This window comes from Stylophora pistillata, chromosome 10 (assembly GCF_964205215.1).
Source record: "Stylophora pistillata chromosome 10, jaStyPist1.2, whole genome shotgun sequence".
In the NCBI taxonomy this organism is placed as follows: domain Eukaryota; kingdom Metazoa; phylum Cnidaria; class Anthozoa; order Scleractinia; family Pocilloporidae; genus Stylophora; species Stylophora pistillata.
The window spans coordinates 1,708,545-1,731,551 of NC_142528.1; the positions used below are offsets into that span (position 1 = coordinate 1,708,545).

General features: G+C 38.7%; 3 protein-coding genes across 3 annotated transcripts in view; 2 read left to right on the forward strand and 1 right to left on the reverse strand.

Moving 5' to 3' along the window:
* Positions 1-3,481: 3,481 nt before the first annotated feature.
* The window catches only part of LOC148721277 (QRFP-like peptide receptor), a 90,962-nt gene continuing 71,436 nt past the window's right edge, over positions 3,482-23,007 (reverse strand). The window contains exon 5 of the mRNA XM_088736117.1: positions 3,482-3,682. Within this exon, the coding sequence (XP_088592243.1) occupies positions 3,482-3,682 (201 nt within the window). The remainder of the gene's footprint in view (positions 3,683-23,007) is intronic.
* Positions 5,319-14,168, forward strand: LOC148721278 (uncharacterized). The gene is made up of 4 exons (XM_088736051.1): positions 5,319-5,382; positions 6,456-6,578; positions 7,120-7,242; positions 13,949-14,168. The coding sequence occupies exons 1-4, from the start codon at positions 5,319-5,321 to the stop codon at positions 14,086-14,088; spliced, it is 450 nt and encodes a 149-aa protein (XP_088592177.1). The 3' UTR covers positions 14,089-14,168.
* On the forward strand, positions 16,935-18,266 carry LOC148721279 (uncharacterized). Its single transcript, XM_088735909.1, has 2 exons — positions 16,935-17,460; positions 17,879-18,266. Exons 1-2 carry the CDS (start codon positions 17,160-17,162, stop codon positions 18,196-18,198), a joined length of 621 nt encoding a protein of 206 aa, XP_088592035.1. The 5' UTR covers positions 16,935-17,159; the 3' UTR covers positions 18,199-18,266.

Sequence of the window (23,007 nt, forward strand, 5' to 3'; positions counted from 1 at the left end):
CAGGTCTGATTTTCACTATTGCTTAAATAGTGCTCTTTACTGCGAGGATCCTGCACAAATACGTTTCTATAACCGGAGTTCAGATATATGAATTTCATATACTCGTTGTGTTTGATTTATCATCCTACGGGTTTATGTCGAATTAATTTGATGACCTACTCCCAGTTCGCTTGTTAGCTCATTTGGTAGAGCGCTGCACTAGTATCGCAGAGGCCAGTGGTTTGAATCCCGTACAGGCCTGAATTTTTTCAGGTCTGATATTCACTATTTCTTAAATAGTATTCTTTACTGCGAGGATCGTGTACAAAAACATCTATCTTTACTTGCGATAGATTTCGGCTGACCCTAGAGTTCAAGTTGGTCCCTTTTTTACTTCCCACCATTTTATCCGAATTTCCCTCAGGTCGTGAAGTTCATTACGATCGAGTTAACAAGAAACGGTTTGCCTGTCTAGGCTCTACTATCTTTTGACCACCGTGCAGCCTGTAACGCACCCTAAAGGTAGTTTTGTCACAGACAACCACCTCGCCTCGATGGGTTCTCTTGTTTACTTCGGTATGGGGCTCCGCTTAGACCCTTCGCGTGCAGCAGATTTATCTGGCATAATTCTCATTACCTATATACTAGACGGTGTCTTAACTGTAAGAGGAAATTAAAACCTGACCACTCTCGTAAGTTAAAGGGTGTGAAAGGTCAGAGGAGCAGCTCGTAAAACAGCTTGATTGAAAATTTAACAAGTCCTTAAATTATTACGTCGAAACAAGCGCTTACTGCGACCATACGATGCAATGCTTTCAAAGGGTGCAGGTAAATCACTTTTCTATGCTTTCAAGAAACGCCAATATCTCTTTTTGCAAAGGACATGGCAAAAATCATTTCTTGCATCAATAGAAATCATCAGAAGCGTCTGTAGTTGGTGGAGGATTTGCATTATTCTTCACAGTTTCTTGGCTTCTGTACATTTCTGCAACCTGGATTTAAGGAAAAGATTTCAAAGGGCATTCTAAAACAATTTTCTGTCGTTAGGGACGCTTTCGAAATCTCTGAACTTAAAATCCTGCAAGTCACCTACAAAATATGAATTCAAAAACTGGTTCAGAGAACTAAAAATCTCTGAAGGTGAGTTTGTAATCGTCGGACCGCAAACCCTTAAAGTGCCCGTGAGATCAAAATTTCCGTACATCATTTTTTTCCATTTTCGTGTTCAGTATGTCTCCTTCACCTAGTCTGCAAAATTTCAGTTTAGACCGAGCACCAAAAATATCTTTTTTTCGGGCCATTAAATTCACGATTTCGCGTCCGCCATTATTTGATCATGTTCCGGAAGTTTATTATTACTTTCCGACCCCATTTTTGGCCAAAAACTGCACATAGCATAAATTCAAAAATTAAGTCGAAAATTGATAAAGTAAGAGCTCCTTTTTCTCAATTCTGGAATAAAGTAATTCCAAGATATCCCAAGTGACTTTCAGTCTTTGTTTGAAGGGTGTTTAAGTTAAATTATCACCCTTCTGCACACAAACTTCTGTACGCCCGTGTGCAAAATTGAAACATTTCTTTTCAACCGTCTTAGCCGGTCAAAATGTTAGAAAGAAGATCTTCAGAAGGAAAACAAACTTTTGAAGAGTCCTCAAGCACAATATTATGTTTTTATGTTTTGTTTTATAATGTGTCGATTGCGATTGACTCCAATGAAATAATCTGGCGGAAAGGAATGTTCCTTTGTCTACTTTCCAACTAGGTTATTAGAGATATCTACTGTAAGCATATTTTAGAAATCCAAGCGAAAATGGGCGCGAATTGCTCGTCTTCTGAGTCCGTCTACATATGTTTGCACCTCAGCAACTTCCACTTCAACGATACAGTCGGTTCGTTTGTCGCTGCTGAGCCCTACTGGCTGAAAATCGTTCCCTAACCTGGCTAGCAAGTCCACTTTGGTGGAATCTTGTTGCTTCGTGTAGACGGCCGGTGGTAAAGCCCCTTCCTTGTCCTTCGTAGTTTCCACCCGAACTGTCCTTTGCCTCTGGCGAGGGACGTTACGTCTCCGCAAATTCTTTCATAACACTTTCAGTCTCGGGGTTGATTTCTTCTGAAGGCAGAGGTCGCATAAAATTGACATTTGCAAACTCCGTCGTCTGAGGGACAGGATAGTGGGATTTTTTTGGCTGCTCATTTTGTTATTCTCTTCAGCGACTCCTTGGTAATTATCCCAAAGTCTTGAGAACAATGCGGTGATAGTCTCATGCTTAAAATAGGAAATTGCCTGTTGATTCTCCACAGCTGTTGTGAGCAACGTGCACAATTCAATGTCTTCGAGATTATCGTTGCTAATTGAAACTATGCTGTTGTGCAGGCGGCGTATTCCTTGGAGAAGTTTTAGTGAGACTTGAGTTTTATTAGACAAAGTTTATTTAGGGTCATTGGTTGCTGTGGTTTCCTGTATACTATACCTTTGTTTCACCTCAGAAACGGTCTTTGCGATGTTGTCATTCACATACGATACTTTTGAAGGTGTAGTCTGATCGTCCGGGTGAGTGTAGTCCTGAGAAGGACTGTTGTCGGTGGCAGTGACTGACGTTTCGACAACCTGTGCGGAAGTCATCATCAGAGTCAAGTGAGTGATCTACTGACAACAATCACTCACTTGACTCTGATGATGACTTCCGCACAGGTTGTCGAAACGTCAGTCACTGCCACCGACAACAGTCCTTCTCAGGACTACACTCACCCGGACGATCAGACTACACCTTCACATGTTACCCCCGGGTTCAAACCATTTACTGCATACGATACTTTGTCTGCGGTATCTTGAAGAGGCATGTGTGCTTTCTCTATGCTTTGGGTTCTGAGACAAAAACTGTTCTAGAAACTTCCAAGGACTGTAAGAACGACACAGTACCAGTGAATCCCGATGCTAGTTTAAAGCAACCTGTAGCAACATTCGATACGAATAAAATCTTCTCCACAGAACAGATGCCACGAACTTGCGTATAAGAACACGTTTCATCCGTTCCATCACTTGCTGTTTTCTGACTAGAGCCCGTCAAGGGTTTAACGCTTTTCTCAGAAGGACAGAGTCTCCTGAGTCAATGAACGCTATCCTAGTCTGTCTTCAAATTCAGTGTTTTGATTTCTTTATAAGCTTAAGACCTCGAATAGTTCTTGAGAAGTCGTTCAACTTCTAAGCTTGAGAAAATTCGAGCCATGTGGTAAAGTTCAACATCAAAATCTCTTAGGCCATATTTGCTGGACAATTCTGTTAGACCAGGGATCTGGCGTACTCCTACTTATATGTAATTCCAGTTTTTAAGATATTTAGAGCGATCCGGTCTTTTGTAAGCTATCAGTAAAAGCCCACCACAAATGTCAGTTGTCAGTTAGATTTTCAGCGATTTTTCAATTGTCAGTTAAAATTTTGGCCATTTGTCAGTTGTCAGTTAACCCCATCCAGACTCTCATGTGTCGTCTGCTGTTTAAAAACTTAAAGCTTAGTCGCATTGGCAACACTTTCCTCTGTTCCAGTTTCAGCCCGAGGCCTGGGTTTTATCACAGAACTCGTGCAGCACATCACTCCCCTGCTCTTTTGTCTAAATTGATGGTTCAGGAGGGCATACACGAAGGGGTTGACAGCTGAATTAAGCAACACCATCATGTCAACGATAGTGATATGGACAAACGTGATGTTGAGAGTCGTTAGGAATCTCTACACGTATTCAACTGACTCTGCTCCCCAACAAATTGCAAATATGACACTGACTCTCATGATCATCAAAGTGCCGCGTTTTCGTAGAAAGAAAGAGAAAGTAGTGTCAGCTCAAAAGCTATGGCCAATATGATTGTGACGATCAAGACTTTTTTTTAAACTTTTCCGTTCACGGCTGTCCCTATAACAGGCAGTTTGTCCCTCGATTAACTTTTCATACCATTCCCATGCAGTAGGAGAGGATGTGCCAATAAGAAATTTGGCTGAAATTAATAAAAGACCCGAAAGCAGTGTAAAAAAGATTTGCAAAAGTTTCATTAAAGGAATCTAAGGAACTTGGGACATAATTTCTTTCCGTGGATTTTCATCAACTTACAGTAAAGGCACCTGGCTGTATGACAAGGGGCTACTTTCTGTTTCTATTTGCTTTGTTTTATCAAATCAACCAGGATGCCTTTCCTCGAGAACAATGGAATTTCTGGCGTTTGAGTGCCAACGAATAAGCCGGAAATTAAATATTTCTGCGGTACGAGAGTAACAGAGAAAGGGCCTGGGTCCTTGAGTATAGATGCATTATGGGTATAGTGATACGAGTATTAAAGCTTGTGATTGCACGTGGGCAGTCATTCTAGACCGACACCTTCTCAGCTATTGCTAAGTTTATTTATTTATTTATTTTTTGTAAGTATGCATATAGCCTGGTAGGAAGGTTGCGTGAGCTTGTGCCTGATTCCTACCTAGATTTCCTGTCTCTTTTTCCCTACGGGGTTTTTTACAGCGGGTCTTTTCTGACCACCGTTCTAACCACGATGTTTGTTAGTGGTTGCTAAGCTCTCGGTATGTCTTTTTGTCGTGTGCTTTGGTAACGATTACTGAAAATGCAATGGTTTTGAGTATGTGTTCCTTCATTATTGTACGCTGGTGCTCGGCCGAAACATGCAAAATAAACCTAATGGTTCAATATATTAGTGTCTGTTGAGTAGTGTAGCTGAAATATACCGCTTCTTTGTAGTTTAACCTTAAAAGGTTTAATTTACTGTTGTTGACGTACAGTTCTTTTCCCATTTGGGGAGTTTTTCTAACCATTTTTCACTGCATTATCGCAGTGGGGTAAGACTAGAACGGAACATATGCGATCCATGCGAGTAGTCCACCCAATAAATCTCACCCATCCCACCCAAGGGGAGGACATCCATCACGCAGTAATCTCGTGCGTGGTCATCATTACTGATATCTGTAAAATGCGCCAACTTAAAAACCAGAATTGTGATGTGGCGGCTCGTTTACTGATTCCTGTCATGTATCGCTTAGAGGGTTATTCGGATTACTTAAGACAAACTAGGAAAATACAAACAGGACATCCTCCTCAACAAATTGAATTAAAAGGCCATTAATACACATTATGAATAATCGAGTTTCACCAATCAACTGCATCCCAGTGGAACTAATTTATGATCAATTGTGACAACCACTGAAAGCCTTACACCATAATTAAATAAATAGGGTCGCGTATTTGAACGTAGATTAAACTTCAGCTGTCCCAATTTATAATTACCTGAGGTGCTCCTCAAAGTAGAAAACCTTACTGTGGTGGTTCTAATTATAACGGGAGAACATGGTACATGTATTCTACGGCTTCGTTTTCGCTGTTTTAGCTTCCCTGATACCAGAAGGACAAGGTGAGATTTTCCTTCAAAGAGCTGTTTCCTTGCTCACGTCTAATTACCATTCCAAAGTTTGCGAAAGCATTATGTTCCTTTTTTTTCTATCTTTATTTACACAGCTAAGCCTTGAAATATTCAAGCGAACTTATTCTACTAGTATTGGATATATGAATTATTTAATCTAAAAATGTTTTCCCCTTGGACTGCAATAAGATAAGCTCGTACAGATTTCGTTAGATGTTCACATATTTTGAAGTTATTTTACGACACATGTTATGGAAATGAGAAGACTACAAAGGATATAATGTAAGGGTAATATGGCTTTTAGCAACCAAAGGAGGAGAAACAATTTCTGTTTCTACAACGGTATCCATAAACTCCATTTTCGACTTTTGGATCCCGCTCGACGGCTCAATAATGCCCAACGGGGACGATCCTCAAAATAGCCTCTTCTAAAGCAAAATGTAACTAGTTTGGAGATTTTAGAAATAAGACACTGGCTGATAATTTTGGACAATACAGCCTGTAGCTGGAAAATACTAAAGTTTCACTTTTCCATTAAAAGTAAAATAACAAGGGATTTGAAAATAATATGATAACGAATTGAATTAGGAAACGGAACTCTGTCGTTTCTGCTGTCATCCCGATAAAAAAAACTCAATAGGCAGCTGTCAGTACTTGGTAGGTAAGGTAAGCAAAGTGGCTCTTATTAATGAGAAAAACAGATTGTTCTGTGGGTAAGTAGGTTATATCCTGCTCGAAAATTCTCCCTTTTAACGATTTTGAGAGAAGGCAGTACTTGACAGGTGTTGAAATCTGAGCCGCCAAACTAGTTGACAAATCCGGCCGATGAAGACGCAAGCTACAAGCCATCGGTGACCATAAACTGTATCACAGAAGGAAAATTAGCGCTTTTTTTCAAACTGAAATAGCATGCAAATTATTTGCGCTATTGAAAGAAATTGAAAGAAAATATTAAAATTCTGTTGTGTTGTGTGGCCATGATTGTCAATTAAGTACAATGTACTGTTTCCCTGATTAAAAAATGTTTATGAGATTTTACTTCTTTGTTTTCCTTCATCAACAAGATTCTGACGAATGCATCAGTGGACACAATGTTTGTGACGTCAATGCATACTGTACCAACCCCAGGGGTTCCTATCACTGTACTTGCAAGGAAGGTTACACTGGCAATGGACGCTTTTGTTCAGGTACATCACCATTTATTTAGATGGAGTTTCTGATGCTATGCTGTTGGCTTATTGAGAAAGCAGTCTAATTACTTATCAAAATGACTTATTCGCTAGAGGGATGAAGGGGGGGGGGGGGAGGAGAAGGGGTCACCGTGTCCGTGGTTATTAATTGCAAAAGTGTCCATAGGTGCACTTATTCGTAAGGTCTACGGGATTGAACGTAGGAGCCCGAGAGGTAAATTTTTTTGGTCGAGTAATAGTTTTCAGGTCTGAAGGTAAGATTTCATTTAAAGGTAAAGTATAATACACATCTAATAATGTTTGTGATTATGTACATGCTGACGAATGTGCCCAAAGGAAACACAACTGTGATGTAAATGCTGATTGTAACAATACCCTGGGATCTTACAACTGCACGTGTAAAGATGGATTTCAAGGAAATGGAACTAACTATACAGTTAACCAAGTGTAACGTATTCACACTCTAGGTTTGATCGTTATTATCTCAAGTGGCTAAACAAAAAGGTCTCAATTCATCATATTCCTTTTCGTGTTTTAGATATGGATGAGTGTGCGGATAGAGCACAAGACTGTGATGTGAATGCAAAGTGTAACAATACCTTTGGATCTTACAACTGCACGTGTAAAGATGGATTTCATGGGAATGGAACTAAGTGCACAGGTGACTAAGTGTTACTTATTATTTGAGATGACCTGTAGAAAGGCACAAAAATAACTGTTCGGACTTAAATGGTCTTCTTTCTCTTGTTCTAGACCTAGATGAATGTGCTGACAGAACACACGACTGTAATGTGAATGCTGAGTGTAACAATACCCTGGGATCTTACAAGTGCACGTCTAAAGACGCAGGTTTTTATGGAAATGGAACACACTGCACTGGTAAATACATTCATTTTATGAAGGTCACTTGTTTAGAACGGCAACAACAATGGCAATATGGAGAATTTCAATCAACGAAAATGTTATTGAAACAGAATTATATAAAATCAACCTTATTTCAATTACGCTTGTTATGCCGCTAAATAACAGCTAAGGCATAAGACGCTCACTTGGCGGAGTAAATTCCAGTGCGGCAGTAAGATAAGCAGTCTCCTTATTCTCAAGGGACGTAGTCTTTTATGGCAAAAAAAGAAAAGGGAAACCTATTTGTTCTTACAGGTCGCTAGAAGACTTATGGACGCACTTTGACTCTGTTAAAAGAATGCTATAATATATATATCTTGTTAACCAAGCGCAAGGGCCGTACTGGGAGAATATCGGCCCGAGGTCTTTAGTGACAATACGGACCGAGCGCAGCGAGGTCCGTACAAAAAAGACCGAGAGCCGATATTCTTCCAGTACGGGTCCCGAGCAAGATTGGTTAATAAGAGATTTATTATACGACTGAAGTTCAAAGGGACACAAGTGCGGTATCATTCGGGACCATTGGGGACAGTACCCGGTCCAATACTTAGAGAATATTCGACCGGCAATAGAGCATTTTGATTGGTTGATTTTAGTTATTGGCCCTCTGACTGCCCGAGTCGTGTAATAAACTGGTAATATTGGAAATGCCAGTGGTAATTTTGACAAACTTCTACTGAAATGATAACTTCACTCCTTTTGCGCGTTTATTACAAAGGATTTACAGCTGTGTTTACAAATCTTTTGTAAGAATGGAAGGAAGGGTCCAGACTTGATTGGTAGCCACTAGACAGGTCAGGATCATGACGGACAAGTTACACTGTCCAGCGGTATTCAGTTGTGGACTGTGCCACACACTGGTGAATACAGAATAGAAGCAATAGGATCCTCAGGGGGGTACAGCGAGGACGGCGTCACCAAAAAAGGAGGAAGAGGGGCACGGATGATTGAAAACTTTACCCTGACCAAAAATGGGATCATTCGTATTCTTGTTGGTCAGGAAGGAGCTACCAAAGAAAAAACTGGCGGAGGTGGTGGAGGTACATTTGTGGTGAGAGGAAACAACACATCTTTGATCATTGCTGGAGGAGGAGGGGAGATTAGAAAAATAACAGAACAACATCCAGGATGTGATGCGTCCATAAACACAACAGGGAATGCAGGGACCCGTTCACAACCGGGAGGAAAAAATGGACAGGGAGGAAATGTCTATGGTCAAAATTCAGGTAAGCGGATAATTTCTTTCTTATAATTACTGAGATTTTTTTGGCATCCATCAGTATTTTCAACCCAGTGATGGAGTTGGATTTTGCAGCAATAACTAAAGCCCGAATTGGTAGAGCATTACTTTCTGTTAATTAATCTCTGACAGAGGAGCTGACACTGGAACAGTTAGCCTGTTAGCTAGTTGCAAATTTGGATTAAACGTTAACTGTTTTGGGATTGTAGCCTTGACTTGTGCTCATAAGTTATTTATATTACCGATATCCAACAGCTTTCTCAGATAAACATCCAAACCTTACGAAATAAAGTTATCTGCCAAAAATGTGAGTCGTTATTAATCACTTAAAAGTAAATTTAACAAATCGACGGTGCTCTAGCGTGGTCTTCATACACTATTATCGACAACGATATATGTCACCACAGTGATCAAAATGTCATGGACTTACGAGGTGCAGCCAAGCGAGTCCACAACAAATTTTGACCACTGTAATTATGAATATCATGATCGATGAGAGCACAGACCACGCTAAACCACTGTCGGTTTAATATCGACGTCAAATGAAACCATTTTTTCAGTGCATGACACGTTGTGTGACACGTTGACGCCAGCAGTGTTGTCTCTACCCGTATCGACAACGTCAAATTGGCCAATCACATTGCGACATTACCGACAAATGTGGGAAATCATCAAATAGGTGCTATTTGTGAGAGACCCCTAATAAATTTTTTTTATTAATGTAGGTGGTGGTGGCGGCGGCTTCTTCAGTGATGGAAACACGTCTTCTGCTCAAGGAGGGGGGAAAGGAGGCGATGGATATGTTAAGGGGGGAGTGGGTGGGGAGTATAAAGGTGGGTTTGAAGGTGGCGGTGGTTTTCGTGGAGGCGTTAAGGGACCTGGGGGCGGTGGAGGTTATTCTGGGGGGAGTGGGAGTGCAAATATACAATTCCTGTGGGGGAGGGGGAGGATCTTTTAACAATGGGACAAATCAGCAAAATAAATGTTCTTATAATAGCGGTGAACATGGTCGAGTGATCATCACATTTCTTCATTAAGATGCAGGTAACAGCACTCTCCTCAACGTGTAGTGGTAATTCTGTTTTGAAGGATGACTGTTTTTACACTGAAGAGTTAAACAACCATTTGTTTCTTCTTTAGACTCAGTAAGTGTTTTAAGCAGTAGGTTAACCAGCGCAACTTGTGGATCTTAAGTCCTTTATTTTCCGGCTCTTTTCTTTCCTGTTCGGAACAATTCATCCGACTTTCCAGTGCAGGGGTTTCGCGTTCATTTCTTTAGGTCAGTGGACACAAACGGGCGTCTATTGAAAGCATTTTTTATACTTCCATCTGTCAGGCAAAGTTTGAAGTCAGAGATGTATTTTAATTGTTTTTTTGTAGTGACTCTCAAGGTAAGGCCAAAATTACAAATGACAAAGCGATAAAAGAAAAAAAAATTACGGAGCGGGGGGGGGGGGGGGTTGGAGGCTACTACCCCCCCCCCCCCCCGTGTATCTAAATACCTCCATGTCAAGTATCTGACCTTAGTGTCCGGAGACTTTGAAAGGTTTGTGTTAAAAATTTTTTTTCGTAATATTGAATATTTTCTAAGGGTAGGGACCATTTTCCCCACAAATTACTTTCTCATATAGCTTAGTTTAATGTAAATAGGGCTGTCAAGATTTTTCAGACTTACGTTGGAAAATGTAATCAGTAGTGCTTGCAGTTGGTCATTGAATAACTTGAAAGGAATGAGGACAAGTTAATCATTATATAGAAGAACTTCTGTGAGGTCAGTCTTACTTATTCATTAGCATTTCAATTGTTACACATTTAAGAATAAAATGATTCAAATGTTTTTCTGTCAGTCAGTGCTTTCTGCGAATTTATTCGGTTATCGTTATGTTTTTTTGTATTTATAAAAACATATTTTGTATGTAAAATTCTACAGAAAGCTATTTCAGCAAAAAAAAAATGCTGTTCTAATGTATTGTATTCTTTTAATCACGTTATTTCTGTAAAGCTTTGTCCTGAAAATAATATGAAATTTTAGCGCTTTCAAAAGTGCTTAGGGGACGGCTTAGGGCCTAAAAATACTGCAAACGAGTACGTGTCGTCGTGCCTCAAAATTGTAACCAGGGAGTTCATAAAATATTTCTGGGTTTTTCACTGGCTGACAATAAAAACACCAGGCTGTACGGCGAAGGATTATCTTTTGTTTCTATTCAATTTTAAAGGTGTTTACTGCACTAGTTGATATCTTTTTTTCGTCCATAAAAGCATTCTTCTAATTGGGATTTTTATTTTCCCATCGTGAGTATAAAAAGCTTCTACTCAACGACAATAGACGTAATGTGGCGGATAGTTTATTCGTTTAAGTGAGTTATCGCTTAGAGGCCTACAGAGGGAAATTTTTGACTCATTATAAATGTCTCCTTTGCAGAACTTAACTTAAGCAAAGCACAACTAGTACTTTTTTTTTTCTTTTTGAGATGGTCCTGTGTGTTCTATAAAAGCTCATCTTTGCAGATATGGTTAATTCTCCGTTTACAAGGTTTGAAAACAGCCTTCATGGGTCGGAAGCCTGAACGGGGATTGTCATCCAATAAGATCTTAACTTAAGTGTAAAAGAAAGCACTCTGCAATATTCACTGCAATGGTATTGGGCAGTTGTATAAAAAGCCTGTTCTCATAGATATTTTTTATTATTCATTCACTAAGTTTGAAACGAGTTGATTGGCTTGGTGACGATTCCCTGCCGAAAGAAATTGATAAATTTTTATTTTTTTGATCAAGTTTGGGCGAGCGAGGAGAGCATCTTAATAGTTGCTAAACAGTCTTCAAGTAGCTGGCTCTAACGATGTACTCATGCGAACATAATCCAGTAAACCAAACGAGAAAAACACACGAAGGATGTCTTTTCCATAAATTGAAATTGAAAGCCATTAATTCACATTATGTATAATCCAGTTTCACCAACCAACTACATTCCAGAGGAATAAATGGTGAAAGTTTCGAAAGAAACGGCTGTGGTGCTGCGTCGGTAGGGGTAACAAGGTAATTTGGTTCTATCAACTAAGTTGAAATTGTAAATTGGCCACCGTGAAGAGTTTTTAAAAAAGCTGGCGTTTCGAGCGTTAGCCCTTCGTCATTGGCTCTGACGAAGGGCTAACGCTCGAAACGTCAGCTTTTTAACTCTTCACGGTGGCTAATTCCACCTTAGTTGATATAACCAAATTACATCCCAGAGGGTCTTCTTCAATTGTTAAAACCTCTGAAAGCTTCCTGATCAAACAAAGAGAGTGGTGTATTTGAACGCATATTAAACTTCAGCTGTTACACTGATGTCCCCATTTAAGTTGAAAACCTTAATGTGGTTGTTCGAATAACGGTAATTTTCTGACAACATGGTGTTCGTTCCCTACTGCTTCGTTCTCAACGTTTTGACTTTACTAACACCACGTGGACAAGGTGAGATTTACCAAAACTCTTGTCCTTGCTCGTACCTAGAGTAATATTTCGAAGTTTGCTAAAGAATTTTTCCCTTTTTTTACTATTTTTATTGACATAACTAGGCCCTGAATGAAATATCTGAACAAGCTTTTTCTCCTAGTATTTAATATAATAAATTATTTCATCTAAATACGTTTTCTCCATGAAGTGGTACACGATGAGACAACCTAAACATTTTAAAGAAGCTCGTGCACTTTTAAGGTCATTTTACGAAACAATTTTTGGAATAGGAAGATAGCCTGAAACGAATGAAATTTTTAGGGCAAATGGTTATTGGGGTACGCAAAGGGTAGAGTTTATTTTACAGAATTGAACATTGACTTTACCGTAATAATGAAATAACCAGGGTTGCTAATTGAAAGCGGAAACGGTTTTATTAAAACCTGTTTTGTTTCTGCTGTCATCCTGATCGAAAAAGCCATCAGCCTCCTGACTCTACTCGGTATGCAAGGCAAGCAAAGTGGCTCTCAATAATAAGGCAAACAGATTGCCCTGTGGGTAAGTAGGTTATAACCTACAGGAAAATTCTTCTGTTTGACGATTTTAAAAGAACGCTTGGGAGAAACATTAAGCACTTCATTGGCGTTGAAATCCGGGTAACTTCCGTAGGGTAGTTTCAGCCCTCGGTTCTTAGTCAGCCCTAAGAAAAAAATGTTCATTCAAAATATGTGTATCTCTAAGTGCTTTTCGTTGCTGCGGATATTTCGCTATTTTCATATCTGTGTTTCGTTCACCAACCTTGTAACAGCTGAGGAACAATGCAGAACAGAAGTTGACATTCGCGGCATGACTCTCAAAGGTTTCGTTTCCAAGAGAATGAAAGTAGCATGATATTTTATGTGAAAGGGAAGTTACATGCCAAAGCTATAATTTCAACAGAAAAGAACAGATCTGTGAATTAAACAACCGTACAAAGGACGCACGACCTGAGAATTTCCGCACAGACCCTGCGTGGTTTTACATTCGCCGTTCGAACGGAAGAGGTAAGCACTCAGCCGATACTCTATAAAATGAATTATAAATATTTCCATCGCGCAGTGTTCTTACAGGCCGCGTTTTCCAATACTCTCAATTACTTTCATATTATCTCCCGACTGTAATAATGAAAGATTTTATCTCTACCTCTTTCAGTGTTGGAAGTTTAACTTAAGTTAACAAAAAAAAAAAAGCTTTGATGCATGTGTGAAATATTGACAAGTGATTGTTGTTATATTTGCTTTTTAAAGTGCTACAAGAATCTTACGGTCAGGGAGAAAATAAAAAAAAACTTGACGCTCTTAACGGGGGGCTAAGGAGAGAAGGGCCTTTCTTTTCCTTGACCAACAGAGTGTTTAAGAATTCACAAGTCAAAGGAGAACAAAATAAATGTAACACAGGTCTTGTTTCTATTCCCACGTGCCTTTTTCTCTCCCCTTTCGATTTGTACGCCTATGAGTGCTTAAAGTCCAACAATTGTACCTATACCAGCTCCCTTGGGTTCGATTCCGGAGTTACCAGCACGTTCATGCCATGAGATAAAAGCAAGTGAAGGGAAAGACATTGCAAGTAGCAACTACTGGCTGGATCCATCTGGCACTGGGAAGGCACTTCTGGTTAATTGTGATATGTATTTGGAAGGTAAATCATAGTAAAAGGACTCCTGGTTTGCAATTTAGCACAAGGTATGAATATTCCGCTGCTAAATTTATGTTTACGAAATATTGACTTCTTTCCTTCTTCATTCACTAACCAGATCACGATGAATGCATCAAGGAAAATAATGCTTGTGACGTCAATGCATACTGTACCAACACCGTGGGCTCCTATTATTGTACTTGCAAGGAAGGTTACACTGGCAATGGACGATCGTGTTCGGGTACATCGCCTGATTGAGTTAGACTGATATCTTGATAGCTTTCGCTGTTGGCGTATTGAGAGATTTGTCAAACCACTTATCAAAATGATGCACAGTTTCTCACTTGAGGGGCAGGAGGGAGTTACAGTGTCTGTGGTAAGAGATGGGCAAATATTTTCTTTGGTGTAATTATTTGTGAAGTTACTTATAGTTCGTCACCATGATGTAGATACCGACGAATGTAATAACAGAACACACGACTGTGATGTGAATGCTGAGTGTAACAATACCCTTGGATCTTACAAATGCACGTGTAAAAAGGGATTTCATGGAAATGGAACAAACTGCGCAGGTAACTAATTGAAACATTTCATACACCGTCTTTCATCTTCATTGTGCAAGGATAAGGAAGCTTAACAAAGGCTTCATTTATACGATATTACTTTCCGTGTTTTAGACACAGATGAATGTGCTGACAGAACACACGACTGTGATCTGGATGCTGATTGTGACAATACCCTGGGATCATACAAGTGCACGTGTAAAGATGGATTTCACGGAAATGGAACACATTGCATTGGTAAGTTTTTTATTGAAAATGTTGATGTTTTCGTGAGGACTGTCTTTCTTCTTCATCTTAGGTGACTTATTAAAATTAAAATTACAGGACTCATTTAAATCGTCTTCTTTTTCTTTTTCTAGACGTAGCTGAATGTGCTGATGGAAAACGCGTTTGTGATGTTAATGCTGAGTGTAACAATACCCTGGGATCTTACAACTGCATGTGTAAAGATGGATTTCATGGAAATGGAACTAACTGCGCAGGTCACCAGTTGCAAATATATCATACGTCGTCTTTCTCAGGGTATAAGAAAGCTGAAAAAATGGTCTCATTTGCGACACACTACATTACATTCCTATCCGTGTTCTAGATTTAAACGAATGTGCCGTTAGAGCAGACGACTGTGATGTGAACGCTGAATGTAACAATACCCCGGGATCTTTCAGTTGCACGTGTAGAGATGGATTTCATGGAAATGGAACCAACTGCACAGGTGATTTGTTATGATGTATTTAAACTCCGTCTTTTGGCTGTATCATTTGAGGTGACTTGAAATAAAGATCTCAATTACATTATATTCTTTTACTTGTTCCAGACATAGATGAATGTGCTGATGGAAAACACGACTGTGATGTTAATGCTGAGTGTAACAATACCAATGGATCTTACAACTGCTCGTGTAAAGATGGATTTCATGGAAATGGAACTAACTGCACAGGTAACTAATTGAAACATTTCATACACCGTCTTTCATTTACATTGTATGAGAAAGCTCAAAAGAGGTTTCATTTACATGATAGTCCTTTTCTTGTAGATATAGATGCTGAATGTAAAGATACCTTGGGATCTTTTAACTGCACGTGTAAAGATGGATTTCAAGGAATTGGAACTAACTGCACAGGTTACTAATTGTAACACATTCAGACTATGTGTGTCATCTTTGTTATCTGAGAGGGCTTAAAAAGGGTATAATTTACATGATATTCCTTTCCGTGTTCTAGATGTAAACGAATGTGCTGACAGAACACACGACTGTGATGTGAATGCTGATTGTAACAATACCCTGGGATCTTACAAATGCACATGTAAAGATGGATTTCAAGGAAATGGAACTAACTGCGCGGGTGACTTGCTATAAGATATAATGTGGTCTGTTTTTACGATAATACCTATGTTATTATACAATAATAAACTTTCTTTTGTTGATGCAGATAACAATGAATGTTCTGACAGAACACATAGCTGTGATATGAATGCTGAGTGTAACAATACCCTGGGGTCTCACAAGTGCACGTGTAAAGATGGATTTTATGGAAATGGAACTAACTGCACGGGTAACTAGTCCTCACATTTTCTGTGGTGACTTTCATCAAAAGTAGATTGTGAAGTAGTGTAAGTGATCTAGATGGTCCTCTTTTTTTTTTATTCTAGACATAGACGAGTGTGCCGACAGAATACACCCATGTGATGTGTATGCTGAGTGTAACAATAACTTGGGATCTTACAACTGCACGTGTAAAGATGGATTTCATGGAAATGGAACTTATTGCTCAGGTGATTTAATAACTATTAATGTAACATTTTGAGACTCCGTCTTTTATCTTTATTATCTGAAGGTACTAAAAAAAGGGTCTCATATACATGATATGCCCGCCTTTTTGTGTTCAAGACTCCAACGAATGTAGTGAAGGAACTCACGGCTGTGATGTGAATGCTGAGTGTATTAACACCCTGGGATCTTACAAGTGCACGTGTAAAGATGGATTCAAAGGAAATGGGACTAAATGCACAGATAACGAGATGCAACATATCAAGGTGTCTCTTTTTTCTTGAAGGAGAATTGTAACAAAACCAAAAAAAATACAAGAACTGGTTTAAATGGCTTTATTTTTCTTACTCTAGAACTAGAAATGAAGTTCAGTGACATATCCGGCTGCGCCTCGAGTTCCACCTTTTTGTTCTTATTACATTTTGACATCGTCTCTGATCTTTCTATCGAACAGACGCAGGGAAATGTGGAATGAATTTGTTACTAGATACATATCAGTATACTGTGAATAGGGAATAGAAATGGCTTTCATTCAGAGAAGGAAGCGGAAGCAGTCTGGGAAGCATTGTTATTCTTCCAGGATTCAAGAAGTCTTAAGAAGGCAGTTTAACTTTCTTCGTATAATTTTCAGGAGCTTTTTCTTCTTTATCTAATTGCCCTTAATTTGCAGGAATCATTTTTCAAGCATGGCAGTTGGCGATATTGGCAATATAATTTGACAATTCATCGCAAGTATGATAAATTTCATAATATTGCGTGTTTGTTACGCAGGATTTTCAGCTGTGTTTACAACCCTTGATGCGAGTGAAGGCGGCAAGGGTCCAGCCTCAATCGGTAGTCACTACACAGGTCAGGACCATGACGGACAAGTTACATTATCCAGCGGTATTCAACTGTGGACTGTGCCACACACTGGTCGATACAGAATTGAAGCAATAGGAGCCTCAGGGGGGTACGGGAAGGGCAGTGTCATCAAGAACGGAGGAAGAGGGGCAAGGATGATTGGAAACTTTAATTTGAAAAAAAGCGAGATCATTCGTTTACTTGTTGGTCAAAAAGGAGGTGCATCGAAGTCGTCCAGCAATTCAAATGCCGGAGGTGGTGGAGGTACATTTGTGGTGAGAGGAAGCAACACGCCTTTGATCATAGCTGGAGGTGGAGGGGGGATTAAAAAGATGTCAGAACAACATCCAGGATGTGATGCGTCCATAAGCACCACAGGGAATGCTGGGAACAACTCGCCATTGGGGTCAGGAGGAAGCAATGGACATGGGGGGAAAACCAGTGGTCAACTTCCAGGTAAGCGGAGAGAGGAGAAAAATTCCATCAGTGTATTCAATTCACCACATAATAAGACGAGAATAAGATTAATCAAAACCTTATTTATTTAAGTTAACTCTACGTTTGAAGTTTTTTCTCTTCTCCACAATATCTGAAGTTCAATTGAGTTTCGCTCGTACGCTGTTTAAAAATTCTACAATGATGTTTATACACAGTTGACAAGGGTTTCTATCGGCTAATTGAGGATTTAAACTAAACAGCTGCAATAAACCGAGTCTAACGAAAAATTGCCGTGCTGACTTGTCGTCAAATTTTATTAACATCCAAACATAAAGAAATAAACTTAAACAAAATATTACGAATCGCTATGGAAGAGTCAACTTGTAATTACTGTGTTTTATAGAGGAGATCACCGATTAGGTTTTTATCATTGTAGGTGGTGGAGGTGGCGGCTTCTTTAGCAATGGAAAGACTGCAAAGGGTGGAGGGGGACAAGGTGGAAAAGGAGGTAAAGGATATATCCAGGGAGGAGAGGGTGGAGCGTATCAGGGTGGATTCGGAGGTGGCGGTGGTTTTCGTGGAGGGAACAACGGAGCTGGTGGCGGTGGTGGTTACTCTGGGGGAAACGGAGGTGGGAATATTGCTAAATCTTGCGGGGGAGAAGGAGGATCTTTTAACATTGGGACAAATCAGAAAAATAAATGTTGTTATAATAGCAATGAACATGGTCGAGTGGTTGTCACATTTCTTCAGTGAAATGCACATGATAGCAAGTTCCTCAAAGTGAAGTGGATGTTCTGTTTTAAAGGCTCATTGTTGCTAGTTTTCAAACACACTAAAGATTTGATTTTCATTTCTGTTTTGAAGGCTGATTTTTTGTTAGTTTTCAAACACAAGATTTGATTTTGATTTATATACTTTTTGTTAAGTGATTTAAGGTATACACTAACCAGCGCAACCCTTAAATTTTAAAGTCGTTTGCTTTTAAGTTCCAAGTTTAGATCTACAAACAGTATCTGCTGGAATAGGGCTTTTTTGTGGATATCTTTACCTTAAGGAACTTATCTTCTACAAAACCTGTAAAATTTGTTCCTTCAGTGGACACAAATAATGATTTTTGTGAGAATTTTTAAAACTTTCACCTGTTTATCAAAGTCTAGAGTGCCTGATGTATTAATAAAAATAATTTTGTAGCGACGGACAAAGTCTCCAGGATCAACTTAAGAGCTCGTCACACTTTACACCTAAAGCAGCGAAGAGTCAGGAAAATTAGGAAAGAAGGGGTCACTGATAGGTAGGAGGTGGGCATCTACCAAACAATATCCATGTTTTTGACTGCCAAAAACTGTTTGGCTCCTGACTAGCCGAGCTTTCTAAATGATAATAGTTAACGTTGAGTCAGTGATTAAGAGAGCTTTCAGTGTGACCACAGTACGGGCTCACATGGAGAGGATCAGACTTGTTCAATATTTGTCGCCAAAACTATGAGGCTATTGACTGTGGGATCCGCGCCTATCTTCATTTGTTTTATTCAGTTTATCTTTACGAGCCTTTTTATTCTGAAATAAAAAATACAAGAGCAACTGTTCAAGGCAAGGTTAATAAATGAATGCGTTATGATCTCGCCGCTTTTTTGTCATTTTGGAATTTTTGTGATGGTGAGCCACGAGTTACTTTAGCTAATAGGTTAGCTTAATTCAAATACAGTTGCCAAAGATTTTTAGACTCAGGCTGGAAATTTCGTCAAATGGTTATTGGTCATTAAATAAATACAAGGAACTACGACAAGTCTGTACAAAGAAACTGATGTTAAGTCAGTTCTTTTGTTTTTTTCGTTTTTTAAGTCTTTTAAATATAGCAAATTCAAGAATGTTTTTCAGCTGACTGTCAGCCTTGTAATGCAGGCTCTATATTTTTCCTTTTTTTGAGAGCGGCTACATTTGCCAAGGTGATGGCATCTTTAAGTTTAAGCAAAACTTTATTGTTAGTTTACCGTCAACATCTAGAGTAGCATTTTCAGTAAGCTCTTATGTTCATTCTTGTTAAGTTGAGGAAAACGCGGTAATTAACATGTATGTAGGTCGAAATGAGATGTAGGCCACAAGCAATCAGAAATGTGTTTGTTGCGAATTAATTGTTTCTAGGAATTACAAAATCAAGTTATTACTTTTTCCTAGTTGCCTTGATTGATTAGTCAATGAATCAAAGTTTGAAAATACGGTTCGATAAAAATCAATATATTGATTCATAGCGGTCAGTTAGTGCACCTCTGTTTTTCATTTGACTTAAGTTATAAAAATTTCACAACTTGAAAGCTACGTTTCTTCAGGAAAGGACGAGGAAATGTGTTTCATCGGATATACGAGATTCTACAGTAAAAAGGACTACCATTTTCTCGTGGTTTCTTTGTCTCATGCATTCTTCTCCTGCTCTCACCTCTCGACTTTATCAACTTTGTACTGTTTTACAGTTAAAGCTTAATAAGGGCCACACCACAAGCCACCTGTACTACATGCATAGTCTGTTGGGAGTGTTCAAACAGCGAGCATGCGCGAGAGGCTTAATTTGAACAAACTGCGGCCAGTTTGCGTGCGTTGTAGTCGTTTAAGTCTATATATCTCAAAACATGAATGACCAATTAAACATTCGCGGCAGGACACAGCAAAGAATCTTTTTTCCCATTTCTTGCCAGTAGGCAGCTTACCGCGCGAGACAAAATAGAATGAGTCTAAAATTTTCAATTATCTTTCAAGACACAAATAATCCGTTGAATACCAACTTCAGGTAAGCTGTCCAAGTTTCTCTGTGTTCGTATCATGAAAACATGCAGTATTTTAGAAATTCATGCAGCTGAGCATCATTTACAAAAAATACGTTGATACTTTTTGACTCTAAAAATTTCTGTCCCGAATATGACATGAAATTTTCGTTCTGTCAAAAACAAACATCAGGTGGCCTAAAAAGATTACAAAAATTTATGTAGTTGGATCTCAAAAAATTCAAAATAGTTACAAAGGAGACGTGAAAATAGTTTATACGATTCTGTTGGTGTTTTTGTTTTTCCCTATTCTGTATCGGTTGCCAGTAATTACTTTGGCCGATGCTGATTCTTCGTGAGAACAAAATTTCGTCCTGCATTTGTTTCGTCGAGTTTGTATTTTCACTTTTCAATCATTGTTTTACTTTTCGGGTCATCTATTACTATTTTCCTCACTGGCGATTGTTTTGAATGTCATTGGTAATATTTTCAAAGCAAATGAAAATAAAGTTTTCTCTAATGATTGTGCAACACAGCAGATTATGATTCGACATCTTCCGCTCTTTCGATGCACTGGTTTGACTAATTGGAATCCATCAAGAAGCTAAAGTAAAAATATGGGTAATTATTTTACTTACACGAGTACGGCTAAGGTACAGAGAATGAGAACAAGAAGCAGTTTTGATGTTTTAAGTTCAGTAACTTGACCTGACAACGAATTCTATCTCAAATCGGGTCCAAATTCCTTGATGCCGCTACTTTTTGTTTACAGGATTTCCATGATGTTAACCAAATCGCTTGAGTGATTTAATTTTTCTTTTTAGGTAAGCATCGATTAATTTAGATAAATATACCATATAAATATGGTTTTTTTATTTTTATTTGCTTCTTCTCAGTTACATGGAGAACATTTTAGTATGGCGTTATTTCCAATTTCACCAAAGTTGGATTATGTCTCTTTCAAGTCAGTGAGGGACATTAGAGAAGCGAAGTTGCAAACTTTAATGACTGAATTTGTAGGTTACGTGGAAGTACTGCTGGAAATCTTTATGTTATGCCTCATGCAATTTTTGAGAACTTTTCTAGAAGGAGTAAGGAGTAAATTTGAAATGAGGAGCATACAGCCCCGAGGAAAAATTGGGACATAAACAATTTCTAGATCAAGAGAGTCGAACTGAACACCTCTTAAGTCCTAAAAGTAAAACATTTCTACCACGACATATTGCAGTATGTTAAAGAGCCACTACAGAAAACAGCATAACCTTAAGCACACAGAGAGGGATTCTCGATCATACGGATTTTTAATAGTTTATTTCCTTTAAATGAATAATTAAGAGAAAGTTATTTAGAATACAACGCTTGACAATAAATTAGCTAAGTCTGTTTGGTTTACATGTCTCGGCACGATTTTCCGCACCTGCTTTCATTCTGAAAATTATTCTGTATTTTATCAGTTGAATAAGAATCTTTTTCGACCCATTTGCTTGTTTCTTAAAGACATTACAAAATCTCGCAATGGAAATTTTGATCCTAATCAGCTCGCGGGGGTGACATATGAGGAATTTTTTCACATTTCAATCTTTAGAACACTCGCCGATCTGCAAATCATTTGCTTCTATAGGTGTGCAACGGATTTTTACCTTGAGATATTTCGTGGAGTCATCTGAAATTCGTATTAATAGGTTTTGTACTTATTAAATTTTAATCGTTAGCACTCAAGAGGGTGTCTAGAAAACCTTTAACTGAATTATTCAACCATTAGTTTGTAAATTAACTTAACTGTTGCTCTGAATGACTGTGAGAACAAAGAATAGAACTCGACCTCAGAATTTTTTTTATTTGGTCTCTCGGTAGAACGAGAGTCAGGATGACTGTGCAGTCGATGTCAGGCGGTTTAACTGTTAAGTACCTTGCAGGCTTTGATAAATATAAGCAGGAAGATGAGGGCATAGTCCACTCAAGCTTGACACACTGAACGAATTTCTTTTAGTCTTTCCCAGTAACTAATTGAAAATCTTCCAACGATGTCATCATACTGCTCCCAGAATTGTAACCGAGAATATTCCTTTTTAAAGAAGCCTTTTTCATCCAGTTTCTTTTTAACCTCAAAAGCTAAACTTTCGGTGACTTTTGTTCTCTTCTTCTAGAGCCAAAGCTTTAGTTATCCAGTGGACGAATGACTTCGTTTAAGTTTCAACAAGAGCCAAAATTGGGCCCAATCATGGCTCTTGGTTTCCAGTTATTCTTTGCATGACAGGATGGGGCTATGACAAAACTCAATCAAAAAATGCTAACATTAATCACGTGCTTGTTAACGTTACCATGCTGTGGTTTATTTGATCTGATTTTGATTTATTTTGATTTATATTGCTGTGGTTTATTTGGTTTATTTTGAAAATTTGTCTTTTTCACCTTCTTAATATTTGAATTATGACTTTACCAAAGAAACTTTAGCTAAAGGGCAAAACTTATCTGTCGACCTTTTGTTGACAGTCCTGGTTGCTGAGTATGTCCTGACGTTTCAAGAAACCAGATTGTGAACAATGATTTTTGCAGATATTAAACCGCAATTCAAAGATTGTCAAACAAATGTTTACATGCGGGAATGAATTCCGTATTAGTCTTTTTCGTAATTGCAATTGAATTTTTTCATTACACGTTCGAGACAAAACAGGTGTGAGTAAACAATAGCCTCCATTTGACATGAAAAGATAAGAACATAATTTTTCGAGAGCGATGCTCGAGGAAAAATGTGACCATTCTAACGATTCGGAAATTTGTCAAGGCTTGGAGGGTGAATGCTGGCC